This window comes from Lampetra fluviatilis, chromosome 1 (assembly GCF_964198595.1).
Source record: "Lampetra fluviatilis chromosome 1, kcLamFluv1.1, whole genome shotgun sequence".
Classification (NCBI taxonomy): Eukaryota; Metazoa; Chordata; class Hyperoartia; order Petromyzontiformes; family Petromyzontidae; genus Lampetra; species Lampetra fluviatilis.
This window is the reverse complement of record NC_136275.1, coordinates 17,817,759-17,834,712: the sequence shown is the minus strand read 5'-3', so window position 1 is coordinate 17,834,712 and position 16,954 is coordinate 17,817,759. Positions and strand designations below refer to the sequence as shown.

The window sequence follows — 16,954 nt, the reverse complement described above, 5'->3', positions numbered from 1 at the left end:
CTGCACAGACGATCTCAAGTTAGTAGCGGGGAGGGCAATTTCTATTTTTTGTGGATTGTTAATTCACTTATTCATATATGTGCGGAGTGGAAAGTGGACGGTGAGATTTCTGGGTTTTTAACCCTAATTTTTTTTCCACAACGCTGTTAGGCTGGCTTTGTAGTTCGGATGAATTATACACAAACTTTGCTTTTGTGACCAGGACAGTGATATTTTCAAATGATCCTATTTTCAATGAGAAAACGTGGTGTGCATTTGTGTCATTCCTTCACGTAAAGTCCTGGTCACAAAAGCAAAGTTTGTGGGGAATTATAGCCATTTTCTATACTTTTGAGGCATAAGCAATAAGAAAATAACACTTACTACCCAGGATCAAAAATCGTGTTACATAGTGTTATATTATCGACGTAAGACATTACCTACCACCCATGTACAAGGTACACCGAGCCATAACAATCACATGTTTTTGTGCCCCATATCCCTATAAGCCTTTGAACAGCTTCATGACCTTTAAATGCAGTTCCTATAATGGCTGCAACGATCAGATAATCGACTCGAGATGTTTCGTGCTGGCCCAAGTCCGGCAAACCACGAGTAATGGAAACGCAAAAAAAGACAAATACTGTCGATACGAATTGAACAACTAGCTGACGCTCTTTTAACACGGCAGAAACTTCACGACGTTCATCAAACATTCGTGAAAAGGAAGACGCGGCCAGCCCTCCTCTCGCCGTGCCAGACCTCGTCGCCGGGCTGGGCGCACTCTCCGTCTGTCTGACCCAAAGTAAAATGTTTTAAACATCGTTGACTAATAGACGTCGTAAGAAATCGCTCGCTGGCTCACTCGCGCACTCACTCCTTCAATCTGTGCTGCTGCTGCCGCATTGGCGATGTCGCACGAGTACAATGAACAAAACAACAACAACAACAAAACTCAATACATCCGTCAACAACAACACTGCCCATAGAAGAGATAAATATGCACAACAGGAGACGCGTCGGCCAAAGGTCGCACCTCACACACGTCCTCCTGCGAGGAAGGGCCAACGTCCAAAACGTCGCTTGTTGTCATTGACTAATGTGTTGACAAGGTTTGTGTTCTATTTACACGTATATATCCATTAAAAGCTAACATCAGCACCAAAGAGATGGGGAGGGTGCTCTCGGAGGGGAAAACGCACGAATTATATTTTGGGGGTGATATTCTTAGTTTTTTTTCGGTAAAGTCGGGTTGTCCGTGTAAGCGTGGTGCGAGGCATCCCGTCTCGGTGCCGTGAGTCATCGCCATCGCACCCCCCCTCGGACGTTCCCGTGGAACCGCCGAGCCTCGTCCAGGTCACGGTTCCGCGTCGGCGCGCCAACAGGAGTGATGCACCCAGCGCTGTTTTCGGCACTCGGGTGCCACCGATGAGAATTGACGGCGGCGCGCGTGGTGTTCGCGCGCGTCGTCGATTCAGAGGGTTGAACCGAAACCGAAATTAGCATGTAACTGTAGAAAAGAAGGAGAAGAAGAGCGGCCTCCTCGACACGCTAATTTCTCACATTAACATCACTAGCCCCGGCCACTTCTTTATGACCCTTGAGCTACTCCCATTTCAAACCTTTTAAAACAGTCTGCCTCAGCAGCAGACCATACTTTCCCACCTGATGACGGACGCTTGTGTTGCGCCCGAAACGTCGTGATTTATTTTATTTTATACCTACGTGACTTTAACCGAAAGAACCAAAGAGTTTACCTCTACTTGATCCCCTTCTCCCATCGTTCAATCTCCCCCATCATTTCTTTGCTGATGACACCCACATGTGTCTCGCTTTCTCCTCCTTCACTGTGGACGTTGCTCTGCACATTTACTCTGGTCTGATCGACATCCAGGCTTGGGATGACCCACCACTTTCTCTCCATCAACCCTTCAAAAACAGAAATCCTCTTCTTCCCAGTTTCATGTTCTCTTCCTCCCTGTCCCACTATCCCCTTTTCCCATATTTTCTCTTACTCCGGTAGAGTCTGTCCGGAACCTCGGTGTAGCTTTCGACACATACATCTCCCTAATTAACCATATAAACGCCACTACTCATTCCTGCCGTTTTCATCTCTACAACATTCGTAAAATCCGCCGTGTCATCACAATCACTGCCACCAAACTACTTATTCACTCCCTCATCTTCACTCGACTCGACTATTGCAATTTTCTAACGATCGGTTTACCATCCTACGCGTTCAAACCACTCCAACAAATTTTAAACGCCTCTGCCCGTATAATTTTTAATCTCCCCTTCCATTCTCACACATTGCCCCTCCTCATTTAGCTACAATGGCTTCCTGTTTATTATCGTTGCCTCTTTAAATTCCTTACCTTAGTTGATAAATCTCTCAACTGCCTAGCCCCTCCTTTAATTTTCTCTGCTCTCATCTCACTTTACGTTCCTGCCTGCTCTCTGGGTTCTAGATCTTTGCCATCTACAGTGAGGGAAAAAAGTATTTGATCCCCTGCTGATTTTGTACGTTTGCCCACTGACAAAGAAATGATCAGTCTATAATTTTAATGGTAGGTTTATTTGAACAGTGAGAGACAGAATAACAACAACAAAATCCAGAAAAACGCAAGTCAAACATTTTATAATTTGATTTGCATTTTAATGAGGGAAATAAGTATTTGACCCCCTCTCAATCAGAAAGATTTCTGGCTCCCAGGTTTCTTTTATACAGGTAACGAGCTGAGATTAGGAGCACACTCTTAAAGGGAGTGCTCCTAATCTCAGCTTGTTACCTGTATAAAAGACACCTGTTCACAGAAGCAATGAATCAATCAGATTCCAAACGCTCCAACCATGGCCAAGACCAAAGAGCTCTCCAAAGATGTTAGGACAAGATTGTAGACCTACACAAGGCTGGAATGGGCTACAAGACCATCGCCAAGCAGCTTGGTGAGAAGGTGACAACAGTTGGTGCGATTATTCGCAAATTGAAGAAACACAAAAGAACTGTCAATCTCCCTCGGCCTGGGGCTCCATGCAAAATCTCACCTCGTGGAGTTGCAATGATCATGAGAACGGTGAGGAATCAGCCCAGAACTACACGGGAGGATCTTGTCAATGATCTCCAGGCAGCTGGGACTATAGTCACCAAGAAAACAGTTGGTAACACACTACGCCGTAAAGGACTGAAATCCTGCAGTGCCCGCAAGGTCCCCCTGCTCAAGAAAGCACATATACATGTCCGTCTGAAGTTTGCCAATGAACATCTGAATGATTCAGAGGACAACTGGGTGAAAGTGTTGTGGTCAGATGAGACCAAAATGGAGCTCTTTGGCATCAACTCAACTCGCCGTGTTTGGAGGAGGAATGCTGCCTATGACCCCAAGAACACCATCCCCACCGTCAAACATGGAGGTGGAAACATTATGTTTTGGGGATGTTTTTCTGCTAAGGGGACAGGACAACTTCACCGCATAAAAGGGACGATGGACGGGGCCATGTACCATCAAATCTTGGGTGAGAACCTCCTTCCCTCAGCCAGGGCATTGAAAATGGGTCGTGGATGGGTATTCCAGCATGACAATGACCCAAAACACACGGCCAAGGCAACAAAGGAGTGGCTCAAGAAGAAGCACATTAAGGTCCTGGAGTGGCCTTGCCAATCTCCAGACCTTAATCCCATAGAAAATCTGTGGAGGGAGATGAAGGTTCGAGTTGCCAAACGTCAGCCTCGAAACCTTAATGATTTGGAGAAGATCTGCAAATAGGAGTGGGACAAAATCCCTTCTGAGATGTGTGCAAACCTGGTGGCCAACTACAAGAAACGTCTGACCTCTGTGATTGCCAACAAGGGTTTTGCCACCAAGTACTAAGTCATGTTTTGCAGAGGGGTCAAATACTTATTTCCCTCATTAAAATGCAAATCAATTTATAACATTTTGGACATGCGTTTTTCCGGATTTTTGTTGTTGTAATTCTGTCTCTCACTGTTCAAATAAACCTACCATTAAAATTATAGACTGATCATTTATTTGTTAGTGGGCAAACGTACAAAATCACCAGGGGATCAAATATGTTTTTCTCTCACTGTTTGTTCCTCATTCTCTGTGCGCACAGTCTCGTTTTCGCTCATTCTCTCTCCTAGTCCCTCTTCCCTGGAATCAACTGCCCTTGCACGTCAAACAATTACCCTCTTTCACTCCCTTCCACTTTTCTCTAATGGGCCCACTTATTCTCTCTTGCCAACCCTTCTCCACTTGTTGTCCTCCCCACTCCTTCCCAGTGCCCAACTCCCCTTGGTCACCCATCATCAATCCACCCATCTCATTTCCATCTTCGTTGATTCCACGCATCGCCACCCCACTACCTAATTTTACAGAAATCCCGTCCACTCATCTCGCCGACAATCTTGTACCATAGTTAGTTTACTGTACAGCGCCTTGGTCAAGGCACTATATACATGTATGATATGATAATATAGTTTAGGGTCCAATTAACACAGGGTTTTTAGACTAACCCTACTGCCTGGGAGGGGTTCTGAATAAAACATTGCAACTTGAAACGTCTTTACAACTATTAAAATGCAATACTGTAGCCCTATGATCTATGATAAATCCTGTAAGCATGTATGATCTGAATTCTGTTCCGTGTCTCCACACGTTAATAGGTTATTTAGTTCAACAGCCAATTGGCTTTCCAGAACAATACTATCCGGCACTCAGTACATATGTCAACGTTGGCACATGGTTGGAACCGATTGGCCCAACGTTTCCCCAACGTTGCACGTTTACTGGGGACGTTTGTGCATGCTAAATCACGTAGGTGATTTGGTCATTAAAGCATCACGATGCGTATTGCTGCCAGCTATATGGCGATGTGGAACTAGTTTGGTCCAACTTACCGCGTAGGACTTCACAGCGAATGTTACGATTCGTCGGACTGAGTCATAGTTTCGTCCGATGTGGCTTTGGGTTTTTTTTACCGACAATTCGTGTATCACATGATTCCAAAGGTGGAAGTTAAATAACCAAGGTGAAGAACAATGGAATAGTTGGCAAAGGGCACCGTGGGCCGGTGGTAAAACTGTGAAGGGAAGCAATTGAATAAACAATGACCCCCCACCAACACCAAACTTAATCTGACCGTGCGTGCGTACAACGTGCGTACAACCGCTGAGGATGGGATCCTTAACACAACCGAAGAAACATTTACACTCGTTTGCATGGAACATTTTACATTGCTTTTGGGCGCTGCCAACTGTCGCTGCCGATGCTGTGACGGGGTGAACAACGGAAGCCGACAGACCGGAGTGAAATGGCACACTTGGCTGTGGGATTTGAGTGGTGCTGAAGGTTTCTTTGATTATGGAGGTTGTGTGGGAAAAAAAAATGGAAGATACTCAGAAATTAGACGTAATGGCCTTACTTTATGAGCACGTGTATTTTGTTACTGACCTACTTTGTTCTTTTATCAAATGGAAACCTAAGGAAGCATTGGGGTGGAAGTGTTACGTAGCAACAAAGGATCAGTCTCTTCCAGCCCACAGTACCCGACGAAGCCTCCCCCTTGCAATGGTCCCACCCCCCTCCAACGAGCGAGACAGCTCGTCAGCAATCACGTGCAGGAGCAGATCCAGGGACAGTGGCCCAAATTCCACGTTCCTATGGCAAGCATTGCTGACTCGCCTCAAAGTTATAGGTTACACTGTTTTGTTTATCGACACCATCAATATAAAGTGTGAAGTAGATTCTTACCCGCCGTCCCCCCAAAAGAATTTGAACTCATTTTGCCGAGCACTCTGACCGCAGCTCTACTTGGTCAGAACACGGTTCAGTTGAACTTATTTCAATTCTCTGCTCTACGGGACGTCTGCCAAAAACATTAGCAAACTGCAGCATGTATGAAAAACCTTGGTACGTGTCGTGGCTGGTACTGCAAGATCCGACCATATCTGTCCAGTGCTCGCTGAGCTGCTTTGGCTTCTATTTTCCGAACAAATACATTTTATGGTCGCAATCATTACACACAAAGTGCTTGTTGCAAATGAACCACAAGGAGTATAGACCATCATCGCAGCGGCGGCTTTTGGTTAACCAATCGAACAAAAACACGTCTCGTGCTTTTAGATGCACTTCAGCGGCCGTCTGGAACGTTCTTCCTTCCGAAATCAGGAAGCCACTTGGAGCTATGCACTTTTAAATCTAGACTGAAAACTGCTTTGTTAAGAACTGCTTTTTGTTCTGTTACGTTTGTTGTCCTTCCCCACCCCCGCACCTCCAATTAGCACGGTTGTCTACGTACGGTGTGAAAGAAGTTCAACATACGGTACACACATACATACCGACTCGCCGCAGTCAGACGGCCTGAGCACAGACGAGTGTGGCTGCTGCTGCTGCTTTCGTGCGTCGTGCGTCCTCACCTGAAGAAGCCCTTGCAGCCCTCGCAGGTCATCGCGTTGAAGTGGTAGCCCGTGGCGTGGTCGCCGCACACGCCGCACACGCGCACGCCCTCGCTGCTCAGGTCCTCCATGTACGCGTCGACGCAGAACGCGCTGCTGCTGCTGTTGTTGACGGGGATGTCCATGCGTGCGTCCGTCATGCCTCCCCCTCCCCTCGGCGGAGCAGCTGGCGGCGCCTGTCGGGGAGAGGTGCGCGCGTGCTACAAAAGGCGACATCGTTCTAAGTTACTGGTGGCGGTGGTGGCGGTGAAATGAAACGACGCACGAAGAAGCCAGGAGGCGCGCCGTGTGTGTGTGTGGTGGGTTTTTTTTTGGAGTCTCGGGAAAGAAACGCGTGCACCCCTCTTTGTCGATCCGCGAGCCCAAGGGGGGTCGGGCAACCTGCGACTCCGGAGTCGCACGCGGCTCTTTAAGGACTTGCCCCGTGACGTTGTTTATTGAGGACCGCCACCGCCGTCGTCTCGCATTCACCACAAGCATTGCGGCTCTTTAAATATTGAGGGATTTTTACGGAATTCCTCAAAAAATGTCTCTTCTTGTTATTTTGGTTGCCAACCATTGTGCCAGCCGCAGTTCCTTCCACGCCATCCAACTCCCCATCCCCCCTCGCCCCGCTCCTCACCCTCCCCCCCAACGAAAACACAAGGTCGCACTCATTACACACAGTACTTGCCACTAATGAACACGTGCTGCTTAAAGGCGCTGCATTCCCGGGACATAGCCGACCTACCGGACACCAAATGGAGAGACCATTTCTCTCCCCTCATTGCGACCGCCCTTCAGTGGAAACACATGTATAAGTCTCCCGTAGCCAAACGCTGCGGTGACCTCCAGTGGAGGTTGGCACTCTGCACGTTGCCATCGGCCATGTGGCTCAGCCGAATCTCGCCAGGGGTAACAGACTTTTGCATTTCCTGCGGTGCCAGGGAGGATCTGCCTGACCAGTACTTACACTGCCAGCAGCTAAAGCCAATGGTCCGCCTTTTGGGGGACATCTTCAGGAAACTGGGGGTACCCTTCTACAACAGCAGCTTCGTATATGGGGTGCCTTACCTGGCTAACAAGCGCCATGACCTCGCCAACTTCGCCTGTGCTCAGGTTGTATGGGTTGTGCATTAACGATTGTTGCATCCCGAAGTGAAAAAGACACTGGCCGCTCTTAAATTGGATTTTTATTGGCCGGCCATGGCCTCCGTCGTCGAGGATCTGCTTAAGGGCTGCGTGCAATGTGCCCGGCGGAAGCCGCCACCGAGATCTTGTTGCCCTCCGCTGCAATCCATCCAGGTGTCGCGTATTAACGAAATTGTTGCCCTCGATATTCCCGGGACGTTTCCTAGGTACTTGCTCATGGGCGTTGAGTATTTATTACGCTGGCCTATGGCCTGGCCGCTCCCGAATCAATCAGCTGTGACTATTTCCGAGGCGTTCCTCAATGGCTATGTTCTGGATAAGGGTGCCCCCGAGCGCCTCTTGACAGATCAAGGTAAAAAAAAATTGTCCAAGCTGCTGCGTGAGGTTTACGATTTGCTGGGAATGAAAAAGGTACGCACGTCACCGTACCACCCGCAAACAGATGGCATGGTCGAATGCCTACACCAGACTCTGACCTCCATGTTGAGTCACTTGGTCAGCGAGTCACAGGTCAATTGGGACTTGCATATTCCTGCGGTTCTCGCCGCTTATAGGATGACCCCTCACACGTCCACCGGCTACTCTCCCTTCTTTTTGATGTATGGGAGGGAGTATGATCCTCCTATCGATGTGCAGTTACAAGCCACGCCCGCTACGCAAGTGTTCAAAATTTCTGATTCGGTTCATTTCACTCTTGCCAAACTTTCCGAGGTGCGGAAAGTTGCCAGTGTTAACTCCTGGGCCAGACAGTTGGCCAACGAGCGGCTCAAGGAAGCCCGTGTTTCCTTGTGCGATTGGTCGCCGGGGGACAGGGCCTGGTTGCATTGTCCGCAGGTGCCGGTGGGCACATCTCCCAAATTGCTGCAATCATGGAGAGGGCCGGTTGATGTGGTTCGGGTCGTGCGGCCGCAATGTGTCCAGATTCGGTTTGGTAAGTGGAATAGAGTTTGTTTCATCTCCATATCGCAGGGGCAGAGTGTCTGGTGTGCCTGGCGAGCTGCGGCGTGCGTCTTCTGACACGGCTCCTCAGGAGAGTGTTTCTGTTCCGCCCCCAGGTGCTGCGCGATTGATGCCTCGCACACGGCCGCTCATGTCGGCAACTCGTACTCTGGACGTGAAGGACCCGATGGCCCGGCCTACTGCTCTTCGTGAGGAGCCGGCTTCATCGGATCGATTTCTTGTTCCCCCCGGGCCTTCCAGGGCGGACGAGCCCAACCCGCCTGGAGGCCCGGCGTCATGGACTCGCTCAATGACTCGATTTGCATGATTCCTGTGCATTGCACATTCCCACACCGTCATGGATTGTCGCGCTCGCATGAGTCGTGGCGAGTATTTGGCTGATCCTGCTTGCCATCGAGCTCACGGGTGTTATTACACGTAGGTGGTGGGAGATGTTGATTGTGGGGATCTTGTACGACGCGATTGTTGGGTTTAAAATGTTTCCTGTTGTGTATTTTTTCTTTCCGTGTATATATTGTACAGTTGGGTTTGGGTAATTTATTGCGTTCTGTTATTGTTGGAGCACACTTGCTGTTCTGTATATATGTACGTCGGTTGCTTGCTTGCGGGGGAGTTGGCAGCTGGGACGGCTGGATGCCACGGAGGGGGGGGGGGGGGTGGTGATGTAGGGACTGTGAATGTCATTGTGTGGTTCTAGATTTGAAGCTTTCGTGACTGCAAGGAATCATATTCTTAGGTTTTTCGGTAAAGTCACGTAGGTAAAACATCAAAATTAATGAAAATAAAATAAAATAAAAATGAAAAATAAAAAATAAAAATAAAAACAAAAATCACGACGTTTCGGAGGCAACACAAGTCTCCGTCATCAGGTGGGACCGTCACAGCCGAATTAGCTGCATCAAGTGAGGCAATGATTCAAGAAGTAATCCCTTATAAGCAAGTTGAAGGGGGGAGGAGAGGGGGGGGGAGCTCATCAGAATGTGGTAGCCAATGAATGGAACGCATCGGGAGGGAGGGGGGCGGGGCTCAAAGACAGCACGGAGCGCTAAGCACAACGCATCGGGAGGGGGAGGGGGAGCGGGGCCAAAACAATGGACGACGGCTTGGACGCGGCTGCCGCTGCACACGCCAACACAATGGACAGAGAGGGGGGAGGGGAGGTCTGATATACATGATAGACAAAAGAACGAAAATGCCCATGTTTATACCAATGCTGGCTGAACAATGAAGAGAGCACTGCCAAAAAATAACTGGGGATGTTAACACTCGGTAAAGTAAAGTAAAATAGTGCCTGTCAGATAAGATGGTCCAAGAAAGTGTAATTAAGTCTTTTTTGCGTGGTTGATAACATCTTTCCAATGATTACTAAGTTTGTACCCATCATCACGGTTGAAATTATGTCTGTGTTTGTATATTTGTATGGCTTCGTGTACAAACCTTTGATGGTAGCCGGGAGGTTTGCAGAGAACCTTGGTCTCGGAAAAGACAATTTCATGAGAGCCCACCGAGTTGTAGCAATGATCGGCAACGGCAGAAGAATCAGTTCTGCCGTGTTTCAGATCTGACTTGTGTTCGTGGACACGATCAGAAACATGACGTTTCGTTTCTCCAATGTAGCAATCACCACAAATGCAACTCAATTTGTAGACTCCAGGATACTATAAGTCAGGAACGACATCCTTCACAGATGGAATCAGATCACGGATTTTATGCACTGTACTGAATCGGACTTGGATCTTATGTTTGTTTAGAATTTTGGAGATCTTTTTGGTCACGCCTGCTATGTATGGTAACGTGATGGTTTTGGTCGGAGTTTCAAGTGGCTGTTTCTGTGTGGTGGGAGAGACAGCTTGGCGGATAGTACGGTCAGAGTATCCGTTCATCCTGAGGGCCCGATGTACGGTTTCAAGTAGGAATCTACTTGAAACCGGATTCCCACCACCACCCATCTCAAAAGAATTCTCTCATCAAAACGCTATACCACAGAGCCCATGGCATTTCTGACAAACACCACCTGACCGGTGAATTAAGACATGTACATCGGGCCCTCAGGATGAACGGATACTCTGACCGTACTATCCGCCAAGCTGTCTCTCCCACCACACAGAAACAGCCACTTGAAACTCCGACCAAAACCATCACGTTACCATACATAGCAGGCGTGACCAAAAAGATCTCCAAAATTCTAAACAAACATAAGATCCAAGTCCGATTCAGTACAGTGCATAAAATCCGTGATCTGATTCCATCTGTGAAGGATGTCGTTCCTGACTTATAGTATCCTGGAGTCTACAAATTGAGTTGCATTTGTGGTGATTGCTACATTGGAGAAACGAAACGTCATGTTTCTGATCGTGTCCGCGAACACAAGTCAGATCTGAAACACGGCAGAACTGATTCTTCTGCCGTTGCCGATCATTGCTACAACTCGGTGGGCTCTCATGAAATTGTCTTTTCCGAGACCAAGGTTCTCTGCAAACCTCCCGGCTACCATCAAAGGTTTGTACACGAAGCCATACAAATATACAAACACAGACATAATTTCAACCGTGATGATTGGTACAAACTTAGTAATCATTGGGAAGATGTTATCAACCACGCAAAAAAGACTTAATTACACTTTTTTGGACCATCTTATCTGACAGGCACTATTTTACTTTACTTTACCGAGTGTTAACATCCCCAGTTATTTTTTGGCAGTGCTCTCTTCATTGTTCAGCCAGCATTGGTATAAACATGGGCATTTTCGTTCTTTTGTCTATCATGTGTATCAGACCTCCCCTCCCCCCTCTCTGTCCATTGTGTTGGCGTGTGCAGAGGCAGCCGCGTCCAAGCCGTCGTCCATTGTTTTGGCCCCGCTCCCCCCCCCCTCCCCCTCCCGATGCGTTGTGCTTAGCGCTCCGTGCTGTCTTTGAGCCCCGCCCCCCTCCCTCCCGATGCGTTCCATTCATTGGCTACCACATTCTGATGAGCCCCCCCCCCCTCTCCTCCCCCCTTCAACTTGCTTATAAGGGATTACTTCTTGAATCATTGCCTCACTTGATGCAGCTAATTCGGCTGTGACGGTCCCACCTGATGACGGAGACTTGTGTTGCCTCCGAAACGTCGTGATTTTTGTTTTTATTTTATTTTATTTTCATTAATTTTGATGTTTTACCTACGTGACTTTACCGAAAAAACCTAAGAATATCATTGTGTGGTGCCGGGCTTGCGAGGCCACCGCAGATAATATGTTGTCATTATGTGCCGCCTGGTTACTGGGCGTAGTACCAGCCCAAGCGGGGCTTGGCTGAGCGCTGGTTAGCGCAGAAGCACCACGTACAGTGTGCAGTGCGGGCTCCCGGTAAGGGAACGAGAGAAAGTGTCACCCAGCTAGGGTTACGTTGGGGCATGATACGCTGGGTGACCTGCCGACACGTGACCGAATGATATTGGAGGGGGGCCACCGGTGGACGGGGGCCGCTGGGCGATCACGTGGTATAAAGGAGCTCTCAGGAGCCTTCGGGAAAGAGCTCGAGAGATCTAGAAGGTGGGCGGAGCTGCTATGGACCCCCCCCCCACGCACCCCACTGTTTTAGCTGCACGGCAGAACTGACCGAATCCTGTTAAGCACGATCTCTGCATTTAGATGTTTGGCCAACGTCACTCACCGTGTGTGTTTGCTTTGCGGAAGGCAGCTGGAGCGCTCCTGACACACACACACACAAGAATCCGAATAAGGGATAACGCTCCACACTCCGCGCAGATAAATTTAGTTCGAGATCCGTTGTCGCCCTACCAGCCTCCTCTACAGACATCTTTCAGCCAAAAAAACCTATAAAACCTGGTGTTTACACGCAGTGGATGAACAGGCTAAGTCCTGCTTAGCTGTCGATCTGACGAGATGGTGCACGTTCAGAATGATTTACTGTCAGCATCTGAATTGAACAATCCACCCCCCCCCCGCCCCCCAGGTCAACTCGACGTCAAAAGTTAACGAGTTCACTTGAAAGTGGCTGACTATGTCGCATCACCACCTCATGAGGCCGGAGCAACTAGCGTGAGGACGGGGGATGCATTGGACTCCCCTGGTGGCCAAAGCTACGAGTTGGAGCCCCCTGGGCAAACCGCCATGAGATATGTTTTCAACACACAGTGTAAAAGAGCAAAAATTTGCACAAATGTAGAGAAGTAAAATGGCGACTTGACGTCAGGTGTCCCGTTCAGTGTGATGACGTCACGTCTCCTAGGGTACTTAAGGGAGATCCCGTGACGAAAGCGGGGTCACTGTGGAAACGGGTAGAGTAATAAGGGTGAAGAGGGAACCAGGGGTAGAGAGGGATCGAGTCGTGTGTCTGGGGAGAAGCCGGTGGTAGCCGATAGAGGTGCTCTCTCTCCGGTCGGTGGAGTCGGCAGAGTCCCCAATCCGACACGAGAGAGACCGGAGCTAGCCGGTCAGGGACCAGGACTCGGTGTAGGACCCCTAGCCCCTGGGAGTTGTGTACCCTTGTGTGTTATTGTTCACCTTTCTAACATTTGGGTTTCCACCTGACCGATTGCCTTCGCCCCCTGAGCTGATGAACTAGTCGCTACGCCATTGGTACCAAGCCGTGCTTGATGCTCGCTAAGGGAGAGTGTGGATCGTGCGTGGTGACCTGAGCCAGGCCACTGGATCCGTCCTTAAGCCCCTCCCCCCTGCAGTTCGTCAAGCTGCACTGGCCTTGACGGTGGAGTTCTATACTCTTTGATTCTTTCGGTAAAGTCACGTAGGTAGAAAATCAATTAAATCACGACGTTTCTAGCGCAACACAAGCTGCTTGTAACAAGAGGCTATCCTCTCCTCTTGTTACAAGCAGCCCTGTTACCCACTTCAGCAATTGTTTCTTGCTGTGGTTGTCCCACCTGATGACGGACGCTTGTGTTGCGCCCGAAACGTCGTGATTTAATTTATTTTATTTTATACCCACGTGACTTTACCGAAAGAACCCAAGAGTATGGGTCCCTGCAGTCACGAAAACAAACCAAACGACCCACACGGTGTGGGGAGGCCGTCATCCAGCAGTAGATTGGCACAGGACTGATTGTGTACGAATATCACTGATGTAGCGGATAATGTGATTACAGGTATTTATGATGATGATGATGATGATGTTTGTTTACCCATGGAAAGCCACGTGACTCTCTTCCAAGTGTTCGCAGTAGGGGGCGATGGATGCTATTGCGGGTGATATTCAGATTTGGCAAAATTTTCGTGGCAAAAATTTGGCGCACGAAGCCGATGCGTTGACCTGCTCTTGCGAGTGACGCCACGGGGTCTTCAACGTCCGCCGTGAAATTAGCAGATGCAGCGTTCGTTAACGGTTTAGAATCACCCCCCACGGGTAAGTCCCCAGGGCGCAAGTGACTGGGCCATGTCACCGCACGTTGACAAAGATGCGCGTGCGTAAACATAGCGACGGCGCTCGCAAGCTCAGCGTCCGTCCGCGGTGGGGCGAGCACACAAGAAAGTAGGGACTCTTCCCATCACATACGTATCCAGAGTCAGATTTTGTAAATTATATAAATCACAATTCACGAATAATAATGTCTGAATATGATTTTGTATACGGCGACGATTCGGAAAATGGCCCTTCTAACTCTTCACCGCGAATAGACATTGACCGAAACGTTGTCTAATTAAACTGTTTACGTTTAGGGAAGTGCTCTGGAGGAATATGTTCAGGTTGTTATCTGAGCTGTACATCACTGCCAATGCAGTCATCACGACATTTTGTTGTTGTTGAATATTAATTTTAGAAAAAGTCTAAAAACGTCTAAAAGTCTAAAACCACTGCTGGTTGATTGAAGCGCTCCCCACACCGTGTCGCTGATGGGAGGTGGGTGGTTTTTTACCATACTTTATCATGCTGGCCAAATGCATGTTGGTGAAGAGAGGGTGGGGGGCGGGAGGGGTTTTGAGGACCATGACCGTGGTCAGGAATTGAACTCGAATTAGCCGGCTTCAGAGCGCGGTGCGCTAACCACGGCGCCACCGCTCCACGCCGCATCAGTGGTCTACTTACCAAGATGCAAATAGAAAAGAAAGCCACGCGATTTAACGCCACTTTATACGAGAGGATTACTGTATCGACGGTGTCGAAATAGGGAGTGTCAAAACAGCCCGAGTGGAGAGACATTGTAACCAGACTATGAAACTCTCACGAAAGCATCACAACACCAGCCTTTTGCTTATAAAACGAATCTCTGAAACAACAAAAACGTCGGCGACGCGTTCAACAAGCAGCGAATGAAACCGCGACTCTCTGTCAAGGCGTCTCACTGCCTCGTCCTGGCGACGCATCTCATCTCCGTCCGCCGCCAGCGGTGGGAATTCTACATTTCTACGACGGCGAGCAAGTTGTGGCATCCTTTAAGAGTTTAAGACCTCAGAGGGCATCGGCAAGTCCGAGCGCGACCCGCCACCGACACGTGCATAGAGGCCATGGAGCCGCAGCAGCAGCGAGCATCGTCAACAACAGCATGAGCAGGGCAAACCGAGGCGCGCGTTACGTAACGTGCGCACCAGCGCGCACACTGCAGCGACGAGCGGAATGTTTAAGCGGTCGTGCCAACAGCGGCGTGACCTACCGCGAGCAGCACCCACGCACTGTGCCACAAACCTCCCGCGGCGCTGTCCCTGCCCTCGTTCCCCTTGAGACGCTGCGACCGCCTCCCCGTTTGTCACGACCCACGCGGCGGGCAGCAAAGCAGTGGGGCCGTCCGCTGTGGCGGCGAGAGAGATGCGGTCTCTGCAGCCCGATGATCGCCCCCCTCCCTCATCCTCGCCTCTACCCCCCCTCCCCCACCGAGGAACCCCCGACTTAAACTCGTGCCCCTGTTAGGTTTCCTCGAATAATCTGCTCGTGGTCGCGCTGACGTTACGGAGGCTTCCCATCCGCAACTCCGGCTTGGGAACGGCGAATCCCGCCGTCCGTCGCGTGTGTTTCTACTGCGACGAGTCCACGCGGATCGCCGAATCTGGAGTTGACGTGGGAGGGAGGCGGCTGTTGAGTTGCGCACGCGGACGGGAGCTCCCCCCTTTTCTCTCTAGCGCGTTCTCTTTCCTCTCTCTCTCGTTCACTTTCTCTATTGGTGTATCCCCCAGCTCCCACCCAGCCCGAATGGGTACGCGTGTCAATCTCTCTCTCTCTCCTTATGTGTGAGTGTGTCTCTTCCTCTGTGTCTCCTTGTTTGTGTGTGTCTCTCTCCCGTGTGTGCGCGCGCGTGTCCCTTCCCTCTGTGTGTGCCGCCCCCTAGTGTGTGTGTGACTCTCTATGCCTCTCTGTGTTCCTATCTCCTTGCATCTGTGAAGTCCCTCTTGGTCTGTGCGTGTCTCGATCTCTCCCCGTGCGTGTGTGTGTTGGTTGTGACTGTGTGCGTTACTCTCCGACCGCGCGTGGCTGTTTACTGGCTTGCGGCCCGGCTGCAGTTGCTGGTCAAGGGAGGAGGGGTGGGGTGTTTTCACGTCGCTCCTAGCACGCCACCTCCCATTGCTGCTCTCCCGTGGCACGGTTGTTGAGAAGCATTTCGCCCGCAGGTAAAACTCTCGCAATGCAACTGCTGACGTTGGGCACGACGACGACGCTGATGACGATGCTGATGCCCATTATGATAGCGACGATGAAGCTATCGCTTCTCATATCTTCATCATCTTTACACAAGGCTGTGTATATATAGGTGTTGATCTATATCATTGCTCAAGGTGAAAAGATAAAGATGGAGCCCTGTACGTGCTCTCTCACCCCACTGCCTGCGGAAGGGCCCTCCGCCCGTAGCGAGAGCTCTAGACAATCTCTCTAAGATGGTGTTTTTGGCCTACTCATCCGCGCTGGCCAGAAGTTTTGGAAGACGTGGGAGTGCCTTTTCCCATACGTTTGCATCGTATCGTGTAATTGTATTGTTTGTTCTAACGGTTTGACCCGCCCACTACTGGACATCTCTGCGCAAAAAAGCTGTATAGCTCATTGGATCCCTCCAGTCTAAATACAATCATTCTGTTTCCTAGTACCCACGCTTTACCCCAGCACACGCACCCTGCGGATCGATTAGCTAGCGGGTACCAATTTATACTGCTGGGCGGGGGCTTTGTGGGGGGATACATTTTCTTGGTTCTTTCGGTAAAGTCACGTAGATAGGACTTTTAAAAAATAAGAATAAAATTAAATTAAGAAAATAACCCACTTTACCGAAAGAACCAAGAATATGAATTCCTGCAATCACGAACCGTTTTAAGTCCAATTTGTGGGGAGGGGGGGGGTAGTTCTTAGAAACATGGCTATTGTTTAACCTGCCTCGAGATCGCACGAGCGACCTCTGGATTGCCCAGCCAGTGCGCTCATGTCTGTCTGCCCGTTGAACTGCTTTCGCACCCTACGCACCCACCGTGCTAATCGGTGGTGCGGGTGAAAGGCA

General features: G+C 49.6%; 1 protein-coding gene across 5 annotated transcripts in view; it reads right to left on the bottom strand.

Annotated features, from left to right (window-relative positions):
- LOC144933418 (vitamin D3 receptor-like) overlaps positions 1 to 16,954 on the bottom strand; it is a 52,492-nt gene that overhangs the window by 28,949 nt on the left and 6,589 nt on the right. For 2 of the 5 annotated variants that reach the window (XM_078858148.1, XM_078858155.1), the window contains exons 1-2: positions 12,175 to 12,380; positions 6,395 to 6,609 (exon numbers count right to left, since the gene is read on the bottom strand). In XM_078858148.1, the coding sequence (XP_078714274.1) occupies positions 6,395 to 6,609; positions 12,175 to 12,321 (362 nt within the window). In that variant the 5' untranslated portion in view covers positions 12,322 to 12,380. Of the gene's footprint in view, positions 1 to 6,394; positions 6,610 to 12,174; positions 12,381 to 15,162; positions 15,871 to 16,954 lie in introns of those variants that run through there. The other 3 variants (XM_078858174.1, XM_078858164.1, XM_078858184.1) reach the window with 3 other exon arrangements.